This window comes from Lithobates pipiens, unplaced genomic scaffold (assembly GCF_037356315.1).
Source record: "Lithobates pipiens isolate NorthernLeopardFrog02 unplaced genomic scaffold, aLitPip1_a1.2 Scaffold_23, whole genome shotgun sequence".
In the NCBI taxonomy this organism is placed as follows: domain Eukaryota; kingdom Metazoa; phylum Chordata; class Amphibia; order Anura; family Ranidae; genus Lithobates; species Lithobates pipiens.
The window spans coordinates 272,908,460-272,923,869 of NW_027507785.1; the positions used below are offsets into that span (position 1 = coordinate 272,908,460).

The 15,410-nt window shown below is 43.0% G+C and overlaps 1 protein-coding gene across 4 annotated transcripts in view; it reads left to right on the top strand.

The window, feature by feature from the left end:
• The window catches only part of COP1 (COP1 E3 ubiquitin ligase), a 287,714-nt gene that overhangs the window by 104,657 nt on the left and 167,647 nt on the right, over window positions 1-15,410 (top strand). For all 4 annotated transcript variants that reach the window (XM_077453195.1, XM_077453196.1, XM_077453197.1 and 1 more), the window contains one exon: window positions 9,115-9,250. In XM_077453195.1, the coding sequence (XP_077309321.1) occupies window positions 9,115-9,250 (136 nt within the window). The remainder of the gene's footprint in view (window positions 1-9,114; window positions 9,251-15,410) is intronic.

Genomic DNA, 15,410 nt, shown 5'->3' on the forward strand with positions numbered 1-15,410 from the left:
GGATAACTTTATTTTCGTATAAATATCGTTTAAGATGGGTTTCCATGTGCATTTTCTGATGTGGTGTTGACCACTAGAGGGAGATATATATATTCATATATACAAGTATGAAATAGTAAGAAAACAAAATTTTGAAAGCCACAGTATTTATTTCAATAAATTAATTTGTACTCTGCAATGGCAGTATTGGTTTAAGAGTTACAGATCTAAATTGATCTAAAAATCGAATTGATTTAGGGCCGGTTCACACTGCGGGCGATGCGAGGCGACACGACTCGCCTCGCCGCAGTGTGACAAGTCGCCCCCGTTCTGTACAATGGAACCGTTCTGAGAGGAGCGACTCGAGTCGCTCCGACTCAGAAAAAAGGTTCCTGTACTACTTCTGGGCGACCTCGGGGCGACTTGCATTGACTTCTATACAGAAGTCATCTGCAAGTTGCCGCTGAGGTCGCGGCAGGTCGCGGCGAGGCAAGTCGGTGTCGCCTCGCATCGCCTGCAGTGTGAACCGGCCCTAAAGATCTAACGTTTTACCTGTTCAAATATGTTGAAAAAGGCAAAATTGTCCATGGGGTGTATTTTTTCACATGACTGTATATAGCAGCAACAATTTTTGTAGCACTTTGCAAAATAAAACAATATAGTTAAATCACAGTTCAGAACAAGTCAATGCATGATTTAAATTAGTTATTAACCCTTACATATACCCAGAGAAGGGACTTTCCTTAGATGATACAGAGATCCCCCTACATAATTTAGTTTTTGTCTATCTTTAGTCTTTTCTTCTCTACTTCAGTTCAAAGTGCTGAATTTATACAGCTTGTCTGAGCTTCCAGAAAGCAGGGGGCAGTGAGCTGAAGTTACAATTGGTGGAGGGAAGGAACACGCCCCCCTTTACACAGGAACAAAGCAGAGGCTGTCAATCATCTTGAGATCCATTCCCTCTCACCATTTTTTCTCTTGGTGTCAGGAAAACTTAAACTTAAACAGGATAGCAGAGGAACAAAGCAACAGAAAGAAATGACACTTGGTGTTCTGGATTGAGACAAGTACACACTATAGCGGGATATGCTTTGTTCATATTTCATGTCTGAGGTTTCCAACCACTTTAAAAGGGGTCATTAAACATAGTGTTAAAATTCAAATTTTGCCTCTCACCGGATTTGCTACTACTGTAATCTCATCAATTGAGTCTTTAAAGTAGTTGACGCACTAAAATAGCTTGTTGTTCCATTACTAAAAATTTGACACCTCTCATATCTCTTGTCATGTGCTGAATCCAGATCAATGTATTTCTCATAGCTTGAAGAATAATCATGTTTTCCTCACAATTACTGTTAAAACAGAATACTGACAATGTAAACCGTGTGTAGAAAGTTTATTTCCCTGCTGCTCTCTTTAATGATGCAGCAGCATGTTGTATTGTCCCATGTCTGTATTTAGTGGAGACCCACGCTACTCCGCTCCACTGTACAAAGCACTTTAAAGGGACAGTTTTCTAGTGTATTCTCAATGAACACATATTTGGAATTTTCATTGCGGTGGTTACTTTAAGTGCTCCTTCACAAAGTTGCTGACCGTTCAGGGGCGTCAGGCTGTGGTGTGATGCTCATTTCCACACACCACACAGTTTACTTTTAACAAAAAATATTTTTTTTTGTTTTTTTTTGTCTCAGTGTCATTCATGTCTTCACACAGTAACACAATGGGAGTTATTTACAAAAAGCGAATCCATTTGCACTGAAAGTGCACTTGGAAGTGCAGTCGCTCTAAATCTAAGGGGTAGATCTGAAATGAGTGGAAGCTCTGCTGATTTTATCATCCAATCATGTGCAAGCTAAAATGCAGTTTTATTTTCCTTGCATGTCCCCCTCTGATCTACAGCGACTTTACTTTCAAGTGCACTTGCAGTGCAAAGTGGGTTTTCCTTTAGTTAATTAACCCCCAATGTCTTCTAGTGCATTGCAGTAAAATGCTGCAAGTATGCAATCTGCTGCAGCTGCTAGCACAGTACCTCCTGGCTGCATTGCAGTAGGAACGGGGCACACACACAAAATACTTGTTTTCTGTTTTGATGTCACTTTTACCTGCTCACTCTTCTCTCACTCTTCTCTCCCTCTTAACTGTCATATTAAGGGCTCATGCACATGGGGCTTAAAGTAGTATCAAACCCATCATCTCCAGTAAGTATTAAACGCATCTCCTGTATTACAGTGCCCCACGCTCTGGATGAATGCACACAGGGGGCACCTTTGGAGAGCACTGTCATTGTTCTGGGTGGGAGGGAACGTTGGATGTACAAGCAGATTTAAATACACTACACGCTACACACACGCTGCCCCCTCTCTCCTCTCCACCCCCTATATGCAGTGGATAGATTCATGCATATCCATGACTGTCACATCCGCCCCCCCTATTCATGTATACAGCCCCCTTCAGGTCACCGGGACACGAATTACAGTGGACAGTGTTTTTTTTTTGTTTTTTTTTGGCAGTTGTGCCAGCTTTGCTGCCCAAAACTGTAAATCAGTGGTCATCATCCCTGTCCTCAGGGCCCACTAACAGGCCAGGTTTGCAAGATAACTGGAATACCTCACAAGTGATATAATTTGCTGCTCAGTGATTGCAGATGACCACTGTTGTAAATGATACATTCTGCTGGAGATCTTGTTCTTTTGAAACAGACTAAAGTCTGGTACACACTATAGTTATTCTTCCATTCAACTCAGCCAGTTGAACACAAAAAACACTTGCAGCATCGGTCAGATCCTCTCCACTCACTATATGAAGTAAGTACAGCGATCTCCCCAGCTGAGCTGTTGTGTTCTGGCAGGAGGATGTACGTAGGCAAAATTAGAGCCATCGTATCTGCCAAGTTTTGGCAGAAAAATTCCAGAATATTTTAAGCATTATGTCATGCGCCTGTGTGCATGAGGTCTAAATCTAGAATTTTCTAGAGAGAATACAAGAGGGAGTTTCTATTCCACTGCAGTCATTTATTTCAACAGCTTTTAAAGATTGATAGTTACAGCATACAATTTAATTTTATAACACCAACTAGGAGCTTAAAAGCCAGCCTTGTGATCAGCAGATTGCACTGCACTTGTGATCAGCAGATTGTAGGTGTGATGTCAGGCTCCTGTAGACATCTTTGAAAGCTGCAGGAGGGTGCTCACCAGCACCCTCACAGTTCATTGAGAACCACAAGCTGTCTGCTGTGGTGCCAGACGGGACTTGTAGTTAATTAATTCACAGAATTCTGTAAAAGAATGCCACGGCTGTGTGGGTAGAGCCCTGTGCTACTGCCCTGTTTTTAACTTCTTGCCTCCTGGGCACATTCTACCCCTTCCTGCCGGCGCCAATTTTCAGCTTTCAGCACTGTCACACTTTGACAGTTGTGTGGCCATGCTACACTGTGCCCAAACAAAATTTGTATAGTTTGCATAAGGAAAAGAATACTGATAATTGGCTTCTATTTACATCCATGGTAAAAAGCTGCCGATTGGCTCTTTGCCTCCAATATGTGATCAGCAGTGTCCTCTGGACAGTGCAATCACAGTGCGCGCTGCCTGCGTTTTGCGGGATGCCGTCATATGACTGCGTCCCAGAACTAGACGACTGTCGTTCAGCTATAACGAGCTTGGCAAATGGTTAAAATGTGACATTGAATACAGAGAGAGGAACACCCACCTGCTGTCTCGGAAGGGGAGATTATGGGCTGTGGCTGGAGGCATTGGAGCATGTTGCACATTACAGTACATGGTCCAAAAGGTGAACTTGGCCTTGCAGGTAAAGCTGGGAAGTGTGGGGGGAAAGTGAGACTACATGGGTCAAGGGGTGGGTGATTAAGACTGTACCTAGTTACTTTTCTCTGAAGTGATCAAGTCTTTGAGTGCCTCTTGGGTTATATAATCAGAATGTAGATGCATCAGAGCGAAGATGCTTTGCACTTCCCAATTAAAAGAGGTGTCACTGGTACAAACATGTTTTGTATTCTTCCCCACGTGCTTTGAGTTGTGACTACTTTATTATATCTATTCCTGGCTACCTTTTCTGTTTTCAATTTCTTTCCTGGTATAGCTAAGATGAGAAATGGTTTCTCTGAGAGCTGCACCAGCTCCACATCTGTGTTGATGCAGCCTGTTAAGCACATAGCTGCCTTTGAACTAGAAGAACATTTGTTGTACAAGTCGCAGTGATTTATGTGTGTGATCATAGTTAAAGATCTCAAAGCGAACAGGTGCTGATACATAACTCAAAAGCTGAGATCAATTTTTTTGTAATGGCAATATGCATTTCTTCACAAGAGAGCCATTTATCCTTGTGAGATTGGAAGGTGAGTGATTGAGAGAAAGCGAAAGATCATATGCATATTGTGCATGTGGGTGGAGAAGATGGCATTTTATATAGTAATGGTGGAGGGTGGATTGGTGCAGATGCAAAGGGGGCAGATCCACCAAAAGGAATTTCAGTGGTAGGTAGAGCCTGTCCAGATATTTTACACCCCCCCTCCCCAGATCATACATATCCTTTAAATATCTCAAGCATTCTTGTTAGTCTCCCTGCCCTAGTTTAAGGCCCGTCCCAGATACAATGTTTAAGTGTAAGACGCAAACAATTCCATAGCTCAACTCACCAACCAGTCTGCTGACCGACCAATCCTGTCTAACGGCCTGTTAAAAGCAGGGGTTTAGTTGGCACACATTTGCAAATGCATGTGAAAGCTGCAAGGCCTCGTTATGGCACCCTGTGTTGCTTGCAGTCCTAACACTACAAATGTATAAGGCCCCTTTCACACGGGACGGATCAGTAATGATCCGCCCCGTGATGATCCGCTTGCTCAGCGGGGATCGCTCCGTTGTCCCCGCTGTGCAGGGACCTCCGTGTCAGCTCTCCGCTCTCCTCTATGGGGGATCGGATGAGCACGGACCGCCTGTCTGTGTTCATCCGATCCGCTCTGCAGACGGATAGAAAAATAGGATTGGATAAATGAAAGGCCCAAGTTAAAGTATAGCTTGAGCGTCAGTTTTTACTGCTGTCTGTATCCCTATTGGGGAGAGTCACTCTCCCTGTTTGTCCTGTTTTACCCTTATCACTGAAAGTGAAACTAAAAGAAAATCCCAAATTTGGGGTTTTCCCCAGAAAAGTAATAGAGGGAAAATCTTCTGGTGGGGACTTTGGTGACCTGGGGGGACCCAAGAGGTTCCTTTACTTTACAAGGATTTTCTCTCCCTTCCTGTTTTGGCTATGGGGCAGGAAGTGAAGGGAAAGCTCCCTAATGGGGCAAAGATGGTAAAAATAAACCTTTTTATATGGGTTATAACCCTCCCTTACAAAAAAAAAAAAAAAAAGTTTCCTATAGGTCTACTTTAACAATACTTTATCTAGATTGAAACTAGTCTATCAGCACATAAACTGCCCAAGAAATTCAAAAAGATATGGGACATATCCCCAGGCGTGACCTTGTCATCACTTATTCTGCACAGACTAATCACATGAGTGGGGAGGGTACTGAATAGCACACTTTACTTAATACCAAGCACGGCTTGCTCAATAGATTGAAAGCTCTCTTGCATATGTGGTTATGTGAAATGTATCATGGACAGTATTCAACTGTGTTTTACAACCCCCTGAGATTCCTAGATACCTATTGCCTTTGGTTAAAGCGGAGGTCCACCCTAAAGTGGACCTTCCGCTCATTGGAATCCTCCCCCCCCTCCGGCGCCACAATTGGCACCTTTCAGGGGGGAGGGGGGTGCAGGTACCTGTACAGTACAGGTATCTGCACCCACTTCCGGAATAGCTCTCTGCGGAAAGGGGCGTAGATTACGCCCCTTTCCGAAAGTCCCCCGCTGCCTGCTGGGAAACGCACAGATCCCAGAGGCAGCGGGTCCATCCTTATTGCGCAGCGCGACTCGCGCATGCGCAGTAGGGAACCGGGAAATGAAGCCGAAAGGCTCCACTTCCTGATTCCCATACCCAAGATGGCGGCGGCAGCACCCGAGAGACGATGGAGAGATCGGCTTCGGGTGCCGACATCGCGGGCGCGCTGGACAGGTAAGTGTCACTATTTTAAAAGTCAGCAGCTGCAGTATTTGTAGCTGCTGGCTTTTAAAAAGAAAAAAAAACGCGGAGTCCCGCTTTAAAAAAAAAAAACAAAAAACTTGAGTCACTGATCTGGAACTTGTATTCAGATGAGAAAGTCTTTATGGTTAATGACTTAGGCTGGTCATACATTATGCAATTTTCTTGTTCCATTTTCCTTTAATATGTAGTGCAAGAGCCTGTCTGATTGCATAAAAATTGAAAGTGTTTAGGTTTGACCTCATATTATTATATTGTTTTGGTAAATCTAAAGAAAAATTGCACAAGAAAATTGTATAATGTATGGCCAGCCCTTTGTGTTGAAGTAAGAGGGACACGTATGATAGCCAGACAACCAGTATATTTAGGAAAGGTCGGCCTCTGTTTCTCTCAAGACACGGCTTCTTTACTGCTTTTGGATGGACTCTTGCTAATGGGGTGGAGTTGTCATCTGAAGTAAACCCAAGTAAAGAGGTTCTTGGCATGTAATCCATCAGATCTCTTACAACTTTAACACGCATACACTACAAAGTTGTTCTTTCAAATTTTTATATTCATAATTCCCCTTTAGAGGTCACTAAAAGTATGTGCAGGCACCTCTAAATGCTTGTTAAAATGTATTGTACTAAAAATACTGTAGAAAAAAGGGTGACATATTAATTTTATGTGTCATTTGCCATCTATGAATTGATTTATATTTGCCAGTATATGGATTTAAAGCACACATTTTCTGTGAAGGGCATAGAATTGAATTAAACATTTTTTTTTTTTACAATACACTGGGTTACTTTTTAAAGGCCTACTTTGAAGACAACACAAACTATACAGATCTGTAAATGTTGTCCAACATTTGGAAATATTAATGCTGATATAATCACTCTCTTCTCCATTGCTCTATCACAGGGGTCTCCAAACTGCAGTCCTTTGCTTTCCTTTATCTGGCTCTTGGGACACCAATTCTGCCAATGATACAAAGCACTATTCCTCCCACTGACAACAATGGGTCACCATTTATTTTTCTTCCACTGATACCAATGAATAGGCTACTTTTATTCACACTAATACCGATGGGGCACTACTCCTACTGACCACAAACCATGAGGCCATTCTCTCACTGATGCTAAGCTCTGAAGTTTACTACCCTTACTGGCCACAATTCAGCCCTCATAAAGTCTGAAGGACTGTAAACTGACCCTTTGTTTGAAATGTTTGGAGACCCCTGCACTATCACATTGCCTTTGTCGGTAAGAGGCATCTTGATGACATCCCTCATGTTGTGACCTGGAATGGGTTCTTTGCAGATCTTCACCTGCACGGGACATCTGTCCACCATCTAAAGGGAGACGATGCCTCCTCCTGACTATATGACCACTGCAACTCCAGCATGTGGAATGGCACCATGTCTTACAAATACTTCCAGAGATGTGACACTGGTTAATGATCAAACTATTTAAAGTGTTTGTTACCCCAAAATGTTATGTTCCTAATATGTGGCTGCTTTACCATGTACTTGTATGAGAAAGCACCCTGTACTTTGTATTGCTTATTTTGTGTGAAACCCCTGGTGTTCCTGCTCTGTTTTCCTATTAAAAAAACTGACCACACTGAGCAGGAGAACACACCATGATCAGTTGTCTAGCTGTGCTGTGAACTGCTCTCTTCCAATGATCAGATTTATCCTGACATTCCCCAGCTGCACAGCCATTTTCTGGGAAGCTCGGTGTGCTGCCACTATTTCTTCCCCCAGCTCTTATGCAGCTGAGAACAGAGGGAATGTAATTACTTACTAGAATAAGAAAGGGAAAAAGGGTATTTATAATGTGTATTTATACAAAAATGTTTTGCCTTTCATTTCTATTTTTTACTGAATGGGTTTTACAAGGTGATTGTTTATGATCACTTTAGTGCACCATATGGCTTTAGTGTAGATAGGGAAACATGTTGACGATATAAATAAAGGTACTTGCACATAAATTAACTAATGATCAGACCCCTGGCTGCCAGCTTATGGCACTTGGATGTATAAAATGTGGAGTGATTGTTTCTGTAGTTTACACAGTGCACTCTACCCTATATAATTAAAGTGGTTGTAAAGGCAGAAGGTTTTCTTGAAGGAGAAGTCCAGCCTCCTCTGGGTCTCAGGAGTGCAATTTTTGTTTTGCAATCATGTGACCTGACATCACCAAGATCAGTCCAGGCACCGCGTCATCCCGACTACCGAAGTCTGTATCCGCCAGGTGCCCTGGACTGATGGCTGTCTCAGCCTCTGGTTGAGCTGCTTAGATACTAACACGGCCGCTCCCTGTCCCTCCACAGCTCAGCACTCCAGAGAGCGTGGAGGAGCAGAGCAGCAGAGATGCTGATTGACAGTCAGCAGCTCTCCGCTTGGGGAGGTGAGACAACCGAGCCATTGGTGGTGTTCGGTGGCTCGGTTTGCAGTGAAGCGGCAGTGGGGGGACAGATGCAGCATTGCACTGATGCTGCATCCACCTAGGTGAGTATGATTGGCCAATAAATAAAAAAATAAACTCTTTCTATGCATTAAGATGAAAAGCCTGTGTGCAGCAGCCCCCCTAACACTTACCTGAGGTGTCTCTCTCTGTCCAGCGATGTCTACGAGTGTCTCACCCTTCCGAGATTCTCCCTCCTGATTGGCTGAGACACAGCAGCTACGCCATTGGCTGCCACTGCTGTCAATCAATGTCAGCTAGCTAATCGGGAGAGAGGGGGCTGGGTCAGGGCTCCGCCTCTGAATGGACACAGAGCTGTGTAACTCGGCTCCAGTGCCCCCATAGCAAGCTGCTTGCTGTGGGGACACTTAGCAGGGAGGGGCCATGAGCACAGAAGAGGAGGATCCATGCTACTCTGTCCAAATCCAAGTATAACATGTTTATTTTTTATAGGAAAAATACTTTACAATCACTTCAGTGGCCTTTTCTGCATGTACTATGCTGACATGTTATACATACTTTGGATCTGATAATTATGGTTCTGTTAATTTCATATTGCTTTTTAATGTCTCTCCCTGCACAGATGATAGCCGGACGGTGAGCCAGCTGGATGAGTTTCAGGAGTGCCTATCCAAATTCACCAGATATAATTCTGTGCGCCCTCTTGCCACACTCTCTTATGCCAGTGATCTGTACAATGGTTCCAGCATTGTGTCCAGGTAAGATTGATATTCCATCCTAGCATATTTGTTGCTGCTGCACAGAAATGGCACAGTCATTTAGATTTCTGATGTGAACTATTGGTCGTGAGCGGGTTAAATTTCACTGTTGCTTCAAACCTATTTCACGTTAAGTAAGCTGCAGAATCCTATTTAAACACTTTTTTATGTCTTAAGTGAGAGCAGTACAGTGATTTGTCATTTTCTTGCAGCATTGCATTGACAGAATGACAGATTTATCACTGTTTAGATGCCGTTGGATTTATTTACAGATTTATTAGTGCACCAAAGAAATTTTTCTTGTATGATGTATAAATGCTTTCAGTTGTCATCAATGGGCGTGATTCTGTTTCAAACCACTTGGTGGCAATCTCTACACACGTTTTCCAATCAGTATGTTACTAAAGAACGGCTGTTAGGGCAGCCGTCTGTTCCTGAATATGGGCAGTTCCCCCCCTAATAGTGCTGGCAAACACAGGACGTTTCAAAGTATGTTTAATTGTCGGTGCTTGTTCCAGAACTTGCCGTTTGTGGCATATTTTGTTAAAAGAAAACTATGCCAGTATATGTTGAGGAAGAAAACCCATACACACCCATGGGTTTCTTCAAGATTCTATGTACCTTCTACTTACCCTGCAGCCCTTGGCGCCCTTGCAGGACAGTAGCTTGTGTGTTATGTTTGCCCGGGCCAATGGAGGGTAAATTTGTTCTTCAGATTTTTTCCTCTAATGCTCTTTCTAAGAAAAATCAAATGTGGCAGAAGTGATTTGTCAAGTTGCTGCAATATCTGTAATCCCCTAGAAGTCTCATGCAACTCTTTCCCCCTCCCAGTCTTTGACCGTCTTCTACTGTTGTACATCTACAGTTTCTCATCATCTCTTGTAACATGCCCATTTTCTCTCACCATCTCCTGTTGTATGTCTGCAGCTGGAGCACCTCCCCTGGTGTAAGAATTTTGGGTGACTCTCACTAATATATATATATATAACATAAAAAAAAGAGGAGCCCCACCATCTAAGTGTAGATTTCTTATTCAAAGCATAAAAACACACACAAATGCACTCACTGTGGTAAAAGAATAATCTGCATATCAGACAGCCTGGATTTAGTAGGTCCTTCACTTACATTTAGATTATCGGCTGAAGATATGTAGAGGCCAGTTCTATGCTGCAGCGTTCCTCAGGAAATTGGCCAGGTGGAGCCGAGAACCGGACAGATAGATGGACTGCGGCTGGTTAAGATACCAGCTAAGAGTCCCCCGGACAATGAAAGGCAGAGAGATGTAGGAAAGCAAGCTGCTCTTGCAACACTGCACAATTGGGTCACTTGCTGCATGCAGAAGGGGTGCGGCAAGGCATTTCGGGGCATTACTGCCCCTTTGTCAAGCCTACATGTGGATTTTGGCACCCTCTTTAGTTTTTTTTTTTTCTTTTTTTTTTTTTGTTTTCTATTGAATGCACACTAAGCTGCGTATGTGCAGCTCAGCATTCCTGGCACACTCGGGCTGTGCCCAGATGAGACTCCTATACTAATGCATGTAATTCGCCAGCCAATCAAGAGGCTGCACACCTGGCACCCCGATGTAGTTGGGAAGATGACAGCTGAGGACAGAAATTGAGGGAATCTCTAACCGAGCCTCAGATAGCAGGGAATACCCAGTACATGTTCTAATCCTTCCCCAATCTATCCAAATCTAGAACAAGTATTTGGCTTTCCAAACACTTTAAAGCTAAGTTACAGAAGGTATTTATGCAAGGATTAGTGAAGAATGGTTATACATTGGTAAGGAATAGGTTAAAAGAATATACAAAGTAGGCATAAAGAGATTGTGTTTACAATGGGCTACAGTTTATAGGTGCGGTTAACTGATAATGGACTTTAAGACCAGAACTATTTTTGCAACAATTATCTAAAGTTCTAGTAACTAAAGCCTCTAATAAGGCAATATTTTGATCCAGGGGATTGATGTGGCTCTCCCTGGGAGGTTATGGAAGGATTTTGTTTATCGCCTGGGTGGCAATATTGCAAATGTGTCCAGAGTGTTTGTTTTTGGCTTTCTCTGGTCTAAAGCTGCGGGAGTTGTGAAAGGTTGTATTTGATGGGAATCTGCCTTTTTTCAACCTTATTAAATCTCTAACACTGTACAGATGCTGACACTGGCAGGCAGTCAGATTCTACATGTTGTGTTTTCTGTTTCATGTTTGAAAAAAATCAGATGGTGTGAAATTCTGGATCCACTTCGGAAGCAGGATTGTTCATTACCCAGAAGGTGCAACCATTGTGTAGCATCTCCTGCTGTATCAAATATACTTTGCTTATGTTTTTTCATTAAAAACACAAGCATACATTTAGGCCTATCAGAAAATGAATATATTACTATGAGTGATACTATTAACTCTGTGGTTTCTAGACTAGATCAGTGGTGGTTCTGAGATATGCATCAAGGATCAGGGTTTCTGTACACGTGGATATAATGGTAAAGTGGTGTTTATGCAATTCCTTTTTATTGCTAGATTTCTGTCAGGGGACAGCAATCGCCACCTGGTAATCAATAGCTGTGCTCCTCCATCATTGTTACAATAACTGCCAGGTGACAATGTATATGCTTATAACCATGCACCATCTAGTGGCCATTCTCGTCCAATCAGTACACACTTTCGAGGATGGCCATCATGTTTTAACTTAAGTGAATGCACATATATGCAGGGTTTGGACAAAAATATGGAAAGGCTACATGATTTGAGGTGTGAAAGCAACAACATGTTTTGCATTGAAAGCAGAAGTGATGCAATATGGGGCAGTAGGCTGCATAAGCTCCAAACATACAAAGAACACTATATAGACACACCAAACTGGATTATTAAATTATCAAACGTTATGACAGCATATACAGTTCTCCTGGAAAACATTGTATAATCAGCATAAGCGTGGTCAACTTCCTGAAAGAGACAAAAGACCATTCATTGCTCAGGATTGTGACCCGGAATAAGAAAACTGCTGCTGCAGAAGTGACTGCAGAGCTCAATCTCAGTCTTCCAAAGCCGGTGTCCACAAAAACTGTGCAGAAGGAACTCCATAAGCAAAACATTCACAGGCGAGTTGCAATTGCCAAACCACTAGTGACTGATATTAATGCTTGGAAGAGGAGAGAGTGGTGCAACACCCATAAATCGTGGACTATTGATGAACGGAAGACTGTGGTCTGAATCGAGCTTCACACTGTTCCCAACCACTGGACGTGTTTACGTGTGGTGAACACCGTCCCGAGCTTACAACCAGGACAGTCTTCTGCCAACGGTAAAGCATGGTTACGGTGCAATCGTGGTTTGGGCAGCCATATCTTAGTATTCTGCAGGCCCTATCATCACCTGGAAAGGTAGAGTCACTGCCAGCGACTTTGTACAAATTTTAGCCCACCATGTGCACCCCATGGTGCAGACATTGTTTCCTGAAAATGGTGCCATTTACCAAGACGATAATGCTCCAATTCACACAGCTGGTGTTGTCAAATCGTAGTTTGATGTGCATGCAGACGAAATCTCGCACCTTCCCTAGGCTCTGCAGTTGCCAGACCTCAATATAGAGCCACTATGGTCAATTTTTTGGAGAACAAGGTTCAGGCTTGTTTTCTGCCTCTGGCATCTCTGCGAGAACTGGAACGATTTTTTTCCTGAAGAACTTTATCGGATCCATTATCCACCAGCTAAGACTTAGATTTATCAATTCACAGGAGAATACAAGCGGTCTTGGATGCCAAAGGTGGTCCAATACCATATTTGGTAATGATTTCTTTTTTTAACTTGTTTTCATATTTTTTGTCCAATCCCTCTATTTCATATGTTTATTCATACAAGTCCAAACTCCAGAATGATCTCTTTTAGCGTATGGGCTAGTGTCCTTTCTGTGAGAGGTGTACGGCATACTTGACTTTTTTTTTATTTTTTTTATTTTCTTTCTTTTCCATTTTTACATTTGTTGAAATGTCAAAGTGATTTCCGTCGCATGTCTACATTTTTACAAAATGCACTGCAACCCAACAGAAAACCGCATTACAGTGAGAACCCAGCCAACTGTTTTTTCCATGTGCCCTTTAGGTGACTGGTGCGGACAGAGGGTAGAAAACAGCCAATTATACAGGTAGTTTGAACACCACATCACAAATATTGGACAGCATCTGTATCAATTTATCACACAGGCTTTTGTGAATGAGTCCAAACCATTAATTGGCTAGCAAAAACCTACAGCTTGTGTGAATGCACAATAGATAACCAGGATCTGGGCACATGGTGGCTCTTAAAGTGGTTGTAAACCCTTACTAACCACTTTGACCTACAGGTAAGCCTAGATTAAGGCTTACCTGTAGGTCCAAGAAATATCCCCTAAACCTATACGGTTTAGGAGATATTTGCATGGCGTAGACAGCGGCGCGCAGGCGCACTGAGCGCGGCATTTCCAACAACGAAGCTGCCGCGCGTGTCGGCTCCCGTGTTCATGCGCGGGAGTGATGTCATTGCGGCTCCGCCGAATGACAGCGGCGGAGCTGCAAGACCCCACCGAAAAGATGGATGTGCCGGACTACAGGGGACAGCGGTGACATCACTGGCTCCTGTGTCAGGTAAGTGACACATAATGGGCTACTATGCGATGCATAGTAGTCCATTATGCTTTGCCTTTGCAGGGAATGAAAGAGGAAGTAAACCCAGTAAAGTGACTGGCCTTGGTTTACATAGTAGGTGAGATTGAAAGACACAAGTCCATCAAGTCCAACCTATGTGTGATTTTATGTCAGTATTACATTGTATATCCCTGCATGTTGTGGTTGTTCAGGTGCTTGTCTAACAGTTTTTCTAAACTATCGATGCTCCCCACTGAGACAGTCTGTGGAAGGTAATTCAACATTCTTGCTGCTCTTACAGTAAAGAACCCTCTACGTAGTTTAAGGTTAAACCTCTTTTATTTTAATGAGTGGCCACGTGTTTTGTTTAAACTCCCTTGCACAAAAAAGTTTTATCCCTATTGTGGTGTCACCAGTACGGTATTTGTAAATTGAAATCATATCATATCCCCCCCCTCAAGCGTCTCTTCTCCAGAGAGAATACATTCGTGCTCTCAACCTTTACTCATAACTAATATCCTCCAGACACTTTTTTTTTTTTTTTTTTAAGCTTTGTTGCCCTTCTTTGCAGTCGCTCCATTTCCAGTACATCCTTCTGAGGACTGGAGCCCAGAACTGGACAGCATACTCTAGGTGCAGTCGGACCAGAGTCTTGTAGAGCGGGAGAATTATTGTTTTATCTCTGGAGTTGATCACGTTTTTAATGCTGAGCCTATTATCTACTAGGACTCCCAGGTCCTTTTCCATCCTAGATTCCCCCAGGGCTTTCTCCCTCCAGTGTATGTTTTTGCCACCCAAATGCATTATTTTACATTTCCTACATTAAACCTCATTTGCCATGTAGTTGCCCACCCCATTAATTCAGATCCTTTTGCAAGGTTTCCACATCCTGCAGAGAAGTTTTTGCCCTGCTTAGCTTGGTATCATCCGTAAATACAGAGATTGAACCGTTTACCACATCCTGCAGGTCGTTTATGAACAAACTTAATAGAATTGGTACCAGCACAGAACCCTGGGGGACCCCACTATCCACCCCTGACCGTTCCAAATACTCCCCATTTTATCACTACCCTCAACTCGCCTTTCTAGCCAATTTTCAATGTCCTCACCCTATGGTCCGTGCTAACAGACCTTATTTTGTACAGTAAACATCTCCTGGCCTTCCTTTCACTAGATTGCAGCTCACATCCTCATAGAAGGTTAATAGATTTGTTTGGCAAGAACGATTCTTCATGAATCCATGTTCATTACTGCTAATGATACCGTTCTCATTACTAAAATCTTGTATATAGTCCCTTATCTCCTCCAAGAGTTTACATACTATTGATACACAGATGAAACCAACCCTCCTGCATAACTTGTACCTGTATATCTGCAGTCTTCTCTTCTGTTCAAAGTGCTGAATTATAAAGCTTCTCTGAGTTCAGAAAAAAGGAGTGAAGAGCTGAAGTTGCACTCTGGAGAACTCAGTGAGGAGAGCTCTGAGAGCTGATTGGAGGAAAGAGACACAACCTCTTCTCGCTGCACACAGGAACAGAACTGCGG